This window comes from Nicotiana tabacum, chromosome 20, assembly GCF_000715075.1.
Source record: "Nicotiana tabacum cultivar K326 chromosome 20, ASM71507v2, whole genome shotgun sequence".
Taxonomy (NCBI): Eukaryota; Viridiplantae; Streptophyta; class Magnoliopsida; order Solanales; family Solanaceae; genus Nicotiana; species Nicotiana tabacum.
The window spans coordinates 68,512,765-68,521,948 of NC_134099.1; the positions used below are offsets into that span (position 1 = coordinate 68,512,765).

Genomic DNA, 9,184 nt, shown 5'->3' on the forward strand with positions numbered 1-9,184 from the left:
AACTTTATCAAAATGAACCCATATTAAAACGAAACCACAAATAGGTCCGTGAATAACATAGATTCAAGGTAAGAGATATGACCTTTACTACTGCACTTTCTTGCTCCGTTACGCACAGTGGAAATGAAACTCCAAAGAAAAAGCAAAAAATCCGTGAACGAGCTATGGCTGACCTTTATGCTAACGATCCGACGTCGAACAATGCTGAACTTCCGATGAAACACAGCTTCATCCATAATACTGTTTCGACGCTTGACTAGCAAACACGGACTCGGACGGAACCTCGACGCATTGCCTCGACGTACGACTAAGCACGACCTCGGATGGCTGGTCTCGTTTTGGACTGGAGGGTGGTTATGGAGAAGGTGAGTCGATGGGTTGGGGGTCGTTTTGTTCGCTGGTCATTCGTCTGTGGTCAAAGAATTGATGGAGTCGACGGTGGTCGTTGGTAGTAGGGCTAGCGTGAAGGGAGGTGGTCGTTTGGACGAAGCTGGTGGTGGCTGCTGGACGTGGTTGTGGTGGACGTGAGGCGGGCTATTTCTGTTGGTGGCGTTGGACGTCGATGGAGAAGGCTGGAGCTCGCGACTGGAGGGTTGTTGGGCTGTAGGTTGTCGACGGGAGCTTGGAGATAACAGTGGGTTGGTGGCTACGGGGTCAGCTGGTGTGAAGGGAGATGGTCGTTTGGACGAAGCTGGTGGTCGTTGGTTCGAAGAAGAAGAAGGAGGGCAGTCATGGATGTCGAGGGAGAAGGAGGGGTCGTTTGGAGAAGATGAAGAGAAGGAGGGGTCGTTTGGAGAAGATGAAGAGAAGAGGGGGCGGGTGGTTTAGGGTTTTTTTTTTGTTAGGGATTGGAAATGAGAATGAAAATGGGGGGTCGTTTGGGCTATGGGGCAGACCAGGTCGGGTATGGGGTATGGGCTGGGTATCTGGGCTGTCTTGGACGGGTTTAAATTTCAAGGGGAAGAAAATTGTTTGGGATGATGGACTTTAAATTGATTTGGCCCAAATATGACTTAACACTCTTTTATTTTGCTTTTCTTTTTCTGAAACTAATAAAACTAAAAAATTCCAAAAATCCTAAATTAACTTATAGGACTAGATTAATTTATAAAAGTACTAATTAACTTTTTAATAACAATTAACACACACAATTAAATAAAATCATATAACTTGGACATGAAATGCTAAAAATGCAAAAATACATTATTTTGTGATTTTCTTTCTCTTGAAAACAAAACATGGTTCAATTAATTCCTAAGTGCACAATTAAATCTTAAATGTGCATGCAACATATATTTTTGTATTTTTAATTAATTAAAACAAGATAAACATTCACAGACAAAAATACAAACAATTATCCACAGATGCCACGCAAATTCTTAAAATTGTACAGCACGGAAATTTGTTTTATTTTTGATTTCTTTTGGAGTAGTTTTCGTGAAGCAAAAATCACGTGCTCACAGGTAAGTGTCGTGGTTAACCTTAACTTAAGGGAATAGGACTTGTTTGTCTATTTGTTACATGTTTTGATATTGGGTACAACGATATGTGAGGTGGCCAATATGCATTGTTGTCGGGTTAAAGCATACGGTCTTGTGATAATGTCAACCACGGCCACGACGGAAACGGAGAGTTCGTAAGGCACGTGGCTAGGACTGTCGAAGCATAGAGAGCTACTCTAAGACCCGAGTTGGGGTGTCATCTAGTTGTCACATCTCCGTACCCTTGTTATTAATGCTTGTTGTACTATGAAGGGATTCCCCTCCTATATAAAGGGGATCCTCCCCATTTTGTAAACTTTGTTGCTTCAGCTACCCCACACGAAAAATACATGAACATTCTTTTTGCTCTCTAGCATACTCTCTTAATATTATTGCTTTCATTTATTGTCTTCATATTTGTTCATCATTCATTGCCCATCATTGGCCATAAAGAGCCTCCAATGATTTTATTATAACTGTTAGTCACACAACAACTGTCTTCAATAGCTCGTAATCAAGCCCCGGGGTCGACTTCGAGGCCCAAAATCGAAAAGCCCGAGGCCCCGAATAACTGTCTTACCAGTTTGAGTTGTCTATGAACCACGTGTAAATTTAACTGTATCGTTTTACGGGTAAACAACACTACACCAGTGTTATAGAGATGCTATATTATACACTTGAAATATAAATTAGAAAGCAAGATGGCATTGAAACTTAATGGCAAAAGGAGGTTGATAAAAAAAATCTGTTAGTTTCGAGGGGCAAATATGAGGCAGTTCACTTATGATAAAGAGTATATTTGGGATTAAAGCTAAAAGGACTAAAGGAGGGCAAATTGATTCTATTTCTCATAGTTGATGGGCAAATATGATATAATTTATTAATGATAAGGACATATTTGAGATTAAATTCAGAGTTTGCTCTATTTCCTATGGTTGAGATACAATTTTTGCCTTTTTTCCATTTTGAAACCAAAATATTCGGATATTTGTCACGTACATAAACACAAGTAGAAAATATCAGATACAATAAAAAGTTAACGAGGCCACATAAAAAGGGTAAGCTTGTCCAATTTTCTGTACTTTCAACCCCACAGGGCCACACGGTGAGAAAAGAATACACACGGTGAGAACTAAAGTAGCGTTTTTCTTGCTAAAACCCCGTTCCTAAGTATCTCCAACTCTAGACTTTTTCTTTCTTCACTCCTCTCTAATATTCCTGAACTGGGTTTAAAATCAAGTGGGTTTGCGTTAACCCGGTAAATCCTTCATTGATTTTTGGTAGACTTAAGTGCCTCTGTTACTTGTGAAGACTAAACAATGGCAGTTAAAATTGGTTATTCGTTTTCCTCTGTTTTCACCTCTCCTTCTTCACCTTTTCAATCCATGAAGACTCGAACGGTATGTATTTTTTTTCGGCTTTTGTTCCTCCTCTTTTCCCCTTTTGATTATTGAAATGCTTTTGGGTCTTTTTATTAATGTTACTGCTTTCCAGTTGCTTCAGTGGAATGCCTACGTTTTGATATCGATTAAATTCCTCGTTCGATTAAAGAATGTTCTTGATATTTGCTTATTGGCTGTAGCAACTGCTTTGGGAGCATGTTCTTGTTGTTACATAGAAATTATGTACTTCCCAGTAGTTGTTAATAGCTGTTTAAAGAGTGGGTGGAGTGGGATTTCAAATGTGTTAAACTCTGAAATTATTAAAACACACTTGAACTTTTGCTTGTCATTTTCCCTTTCTTTTTGTTCTACTTTTTTCCTTTTACATTCCCTTATTTTTTGTCCGTGTGACACATGGTGTTTTGAATCCTTTTATTCCGGATAGTGGAACATCAATGTTTTGGTTTTAATTCTCAAGCCCATAAAACTTCTAATGGAGGTCCTAGCGGACATGAATACAAGAATCATGGTTTTTTTGAATTAAATCCTGTAAATACTAAATTCTATTTGGCGTCATGTACATCTTTGAACTACTCAACGCCTCTTCATTGTCCTTTTTGCGACATATTAAAAAATGAGGCTTAAGCATAGTATTCGGAATCTGAAAGAAAAATTTATACTGTCGGTGTAGGAGCGATACTCTGGAAAATCCATCATTTATTTTGGATTTTTTCGATACCTTGATATTGTAACTGTTGTCGGGATCATGCTTTAACCTTTTTGTACTTTTGCAGTACCTTTTTGGTGCTAAAGATTATAAAATTACCTTACTTTATAAAAATTAGGAATATGAGACCAAAATGATTTATTTATAAAATGAGTTAAAGAAATGGTTGGGCTGAGTTATTGCAATATGCTATAAAATTAAAATGATATTGTTAAGTTCCAATTCAGATAAAACACTTAAACTCATACATTATTTTCCAAGATGGGTTTGACTGATAGTATGCCGTACTCTTCTTTGTTAAAATGAGCATGGTGTCTGGGCCAGCTTGCACGTGACAACTTGACTATATACCTGTTGTGTCCCACCAGCATATGTACCGGTTAACGGACTAAGGCATACTCTGGAAGAGTTTGAATCTTATGAGAAATTTAAAGAGAGAAAGATTCTCTTGAATTGTTGGGTAGTTTAAGAACTTAATAAAGGTTTTGCAATCATAAGTGCCTTAAAGGTAAAAGAGGAAAGGCTGGAATAAGGTCCCATAGATATGGAATACTCTCTTATTCCTTCTTGGATAAAGACTGGAATTGTTCATAAGTGGTCTCCTTGTGACCTGAAACTCACTGATTTGAATGTGATAGACATGGTATTTTGGCATGCAACTGTAGTTTATACCCCGAGTCTTATGCATACCCATATTAGTTATTACTGGGAGCAGTGTGCTGAATTATTCTCAGTCAAATGATGAGATGGTTCTCCTTTTCCTTTTGGGTTATCCTTGAAGCAATCTATTTTTTTTTTTTGATTTGCACCGGGTGTCCGAGTCTCTAAGAGCCCCGACTAATCCCGGGGGTGCACAGGCCCTCGGCAAGGAGTTTCCCGCAAGTGCACCACGGTTAATTCAGGTTTTACCCCGTCCGATAGCCCTCAAAAATTGTTTGCACCCAGTGGGTTTCGAACTTGAGACCTTGAAAGGGAGCAAACCCCAAGGCTCAAGTCAATTGCCACCAGGCCAACCTTGAAGCAATCTATTGAATAAGCATACAAGTTATAAAGTATTTTCTTGATTTTTTTTCTCTAGTACCATTATGCGGTGATCTAAGCAATCTTTGTAGAATGCTTGTTTGATCCATGCTTTACCATCCAGGTGAGTGCAATACCAAGAGTGTTCATGTGGAGATTTGTTCCGGAACGTCTAAGAAATGATAAAGGTAGTTAGTCAAATTGGAAAGTTTGTTTTTAAGATTAAAATTCTTGTTTATGATGCAATTGAGCAGTGGTTTTCCTCTATTATCTGAATTCAGTTTTAAGTTGCATTTCCTTTATCCAAACAAAAAAAGTTTGAGTTGCATTTACTCCCTTGAATCTCTTATTCTCTTTGTAAGATGGAGTAACACCCGGTAAAGCAATGGTGCAGATGTTAGTATTTGGTTCACTTCTTCTGGAAGTAAAATGTTATGCGGTGCTTTGAGACACTTCTTGTCGCCTCTCAACTAATAGCAAGTTCCTCAAAGTGAATGTTAAAGTTCTGCAGAATGACTTGCCATAACTTTGTTATCTTCCATTTTTCTTTTCTTTTTTCCCCCATTGCTTTGGCTGTCTTCTGCCTTTGCAAGTTGTTAGGTCACACCACTTTGTGCCTGAAAAGCTAAAGGTGCTGAGAAGTTCTAGTAGGAGACAGTTCAGTTTCTTTGCTGCCGCAGAAGACCAATTAGCCGACAGTGAGCTTGAGGAAGATGATTCCGAGCAAGAAAGTGAACATCCTGGTGATGAATTTGTTGCCTCTGTCAGTAGTTCAAACGTCCACATGGAAGGTGCTGGTGGTAAGCCTGGCGTACTATCATTCTACAATCGTCCTTACAGAAGGGAGGAGGAAATCCTTGTGCCTGCTGCTGAAAAGAACCAGAACATTCTACTGTGGTTTGTTGGTCCAGCTGTTCTTGTAGCCTCTTTCATCTTTCCCTCGCTTTACTTGCGCAGGATATTATCAACTATATTTGAGGACTCTTTGTTAACTGGTATGCAAAACTTGTGCTATAACATGTTTCTGGCATAGTTATATCTGTTTCATTTAGTTTATCCTGCTTAAACCCTCCAAAAAGGCCTTAAGAAAAAATAAATGAAAAAGGTATCATGATCCTTCTGATTACAACAACAACAACAACAACAACAACAACAACAACAACAACAACCCAGTATAATCCCACTTAGTGGGGTCTGGGGAGGGTAGTGTGTGCGCAGACCTTACCCCTACCCTGGGGTAGAGAGGCTGTTTCCAAATAGACCCCCGGCATCCTTCCCTCCAAGAACTTCCCACCTTGCTCTTGGGGAGACTCGAACTCACAGCCTCTTGGTTGGAAGTGGAGGTTGCTTACCATCAGAGCAACCCCTCTTCTGATTGCAGCATCATATTTTTTTTGGCAGTAGAATAACAAATGAAATAAACACTCATCCAAAATATGTTTGCAGGTTAATCTCATTTTTATTGTCCTTTAAGTTGAAGCAACAACAACAATATACCCAGTGTAGTCCCACAAGTGGGGTTGGGGAGGGTAGTGAAGTGAGTACGCAGCGTTACCCCTACCTTTATGCAGGTAGAGAGGTTGTTTCCAATTGTCCTTTAAGTTGAAGCTTACATAGTATTTGATAAATGGAAATCTTCTGAAGCTTGTATAAGCATTCTTCATAATTTTTTCTATCAAGCATAAATTGTTTGGTATTCCATGAGCTTGTTCTCGCTTCATTTTTCTTATTCTTTCCTTCTCCAAAACAAAAATACTCTGTCCGACCACAAGTACGTGGCCGTTGTTAACCATCAGGTCCTTAGAACTTCTGCAAAATATTGATGTATGGATTCTGGAGAAGTGCCTGCAACTTAAAGAAACTAGCCATATCTGCACTAAATTTTGCATCGTGGAGGATCATGTGTTAATACTAGTAGGATATCTTGTGTCCACCAAACACAATATCTGTGTCAAAATCAGGTGTTTGTTGTGTGACTGAAATATCAATCATCTTTGCCTTGTTGTTATTTAATCATTCATGCTACAGTTTCCTTTTTTAAGTTTTATTGCAAGTCTCAAGTCATTGCACTTTCGCTAAATAAACTGTGCTCTCGACCTGCAGATTTCCTCATCTTGTTCTTCACAGAGGCTCTGTTTTACTGTGGAGTAGCAGTGTTTCTTCTTCTAATAGATCGTCTAAGGAGACCGCTTGAGCTAGTATCTTCTGACAGGAAAATTATCCCACCACTCGGATATAGAATATCTTCAATTGCTGTACTGGCACTTAGTCTAATAATTCCAATGGTGACCATGGGGTTTGTTTGGCCATGGACTGGTCCTGCTGCTTCTGCTACTCTCGCCCCCTACCTTGTTGGTATAGTTGTTCAATTTGCTTTTGAGCAGTACGCAAGATATATTGACTCACCTTCATGGTCTGTTATCCCCATTATCTTTCAGGTAAGGACTAAATCGAATCGGTAATTTCACTGGAATGTTTATAGAGAGAGAAAACATTGAGCACTGACCACTGTGATTTTTGTTGTATTGTGGCCCCATTAGCTGCAACTCTGAAATGTCATCAGGAATAGGGCCGCCCTCCCCCAAAACCCTCCATTGTGTTTCATTGAATTTTTTTTGCAGTTCTTCGAACTTAGCCTTTTAGAGTCTAGACGTTTAAACCCTTTCAAATATTTCAAATTTCCTATAAAAACTATCTTTTTTACTGCCTTTAAAACACTCCGCTAGATCCGTGGATGACAATTTTCATTTTCAAGCTTTACTATGTTGACTCATTGAACTCTATTCAAACTTTTATTACCCATGTATACTTTCGTTGTTTTAATGGAAAATCCAGTTAAGCCGACTACACCAGTAATAGAAGTTTCAGTTTTGCTCCTGAATGTCGTACTTGTACCTTTTCCATAATCTCATACTTGTATATTTACTTGGAGGTCACACTTGTATCTTTTCTATTTAGGTTGTTTCTGATAACCATTCTGTTTTCTTCGCGAAATAACTTCACCGTATGTCTGTCCAAAAGGATGGATACTTTATCCAATATTCAGTAAGGTGATTGTTTGACGTCATATTGCTTCCAAGTCGTCTTGAAAGAATCTTATGCTCACCTTTCTGATTGAATATTCTAACACTTATGAAAGCAAGTTTTATGGTAGTTGATGAGGTCACTTTATCCTTCTTTGGCACAATTTCACAGGTCTACAGGTTGCATCAACTGAATAGGGCAGCGCAACTGGTAACAGCCCTTTCTTTGACAGTAAGAGGAGCAGAGATGACTGCCCAGAACTTGGCAATAAATGGCTCACTGAGCACACTTTTAAATGTCCTTCAATTCCTTGGGGTGATATGTATTTGGTCCCTTTCTAGCTTCATCATGAGATTTTTCCCATCTGCTACTATGGCTGAGGGGTAAGACATGGTTCTGCTACAATCTGGTCCACACTAAATACTCCGGAATAGTCAAAGTTCTGGTTGCTTGTTTGCAAGTGCCACATGTCTTTTGTGGTTGCTGTGGTTATTTCTGCAGGTGGTCCTTGTTGTTGTAGACTTGATCTTTGTTGAATCTGAAAGAACATGACTACCGAAGCCTTAATCGCTCTCCAACATATATCACCTTCGCAGAAAATTCTTTGCAAATGAAGGACTGCAAGGTATAGGGCTACTGATCATCATGTCACCTTTTATGTATTTGGTTCAATAGGCTGTGTATTTTGGCATTACCAGGTGGAATACTCGACTCACCAAGGAATTTTACGTTGGTGGATATTTTATGAAATTAGAGGGCAAGTAGGTATCCATGTCAGTGTAAAGACGGACCAAATGTGAAGTTGATTTGTTTTCATTTATTTGTGTTTTTCTTTAGCAGGAATCTTCACAAATACTATGCCACACCCTTAGGCCTTCAATAATCCAAAGTTGATAAGTGGAGCATCCCCTGATTATATATACTACCGGTACTTGCTTCGGTTATATTTTTTTCGGGTTGTTATTACTGTTTCTCTTTTCGTAGTTTTTTGTCATAATTGTTGTGATTTTGCTTTTATTGAGTTAGATGATCTACCAAAAACAGCTTCTCTGTCTTAACAACATAGGTAGGATTAAGATCTACGTACATACTACCCTTTCTAGATCACATTTGTGGGAATAAACTCGGTATGTTGTTATTGTATACTACCGATACTACAATATTAGGACATGGTGAAGAAATAAAGGAAGACAAAATAGCAATTTATTTTGTGATGACCCCTCAACTTTTGGTGTCGGTCATGAAAAAATCTCGAAAATAAACATTTCCTCTACTAGGAGGGTTCTAATATCAAAATATGATGGAAAGCTTGTTCTTGTTTGGTTCATAATTCGAAATTATTTATGATAATTTCACAAACCTCCCTTGAGGTTTTGCCTTGTAACACATACTTCCTCTATGACTTCAAATATTACACAACCCTCCATTTAATGATGTTAAATGTTATAAAATCATATTGTAGCTTACATATATGGACGTGTTTGCCCTCTATATGTATTCATAATTTCATATATAATACAAGTTTTAATGTACTTTGCAGTGTTTACATT

The 9,184-nt window shown here is 38.5% G+C and overlaps 1 protein-coding gene across 1 annotated transcript; it reads left to right on the plus strand.

Moving 5' to 3' along the window:
• The first annotated feature begins 2,643 nt into the window (after nucleotides 1–2,643).
• On the plus strand, nucleotides 2,644–8,614 carry LOC107815068 (uncharacterized). The gene is made up of 5 exons (XM_016640582.2): nucleotides 2,644–2,881; nucleotides 4,735–4,798; nucleotides 5,204–5,605; nucleotides 6,714–7,048; nucleotides 7,806–8,614. Exons 1-5 carry the CDS (start codon nucleotides 2,801–2,803, stop codon nucleotides 8,019–8,021), a joined length of 1,098 nt encoding a protein of 365 aa, XP_016496068.1. The 5' UTR covers nucleotides 2,644–2,800; the 3' UTR covers nucleotides 8,022–8,614.
• The last annotated feature ends 570 nt before the right edge of the window (nucleotides 8,615–9,184 follow it).

Coding starts and splice junctions, on each gene's coding strand:
- LOC107815068 (XM_016640582.2), top strand. CDS start 2,801: ATGGCAGTTAAAATTGGTTATTCGTTTTCCTCTGTTTTCACCTCTCCT. Junction 2,882..4,734: donor AATCCATGAAGACTCGAACG/GTATGTATTTTT, acceptor TTTACCATCCAG/GTGAGTGCAATACCAAGAGT. Junction 5,606..6,713: donor TGAGGACTCTTTGTTAACTG/GTATGCAAAACT, acceptor CTCGACCTGCAG/ATTTCCTCATCTTGTTCTTC.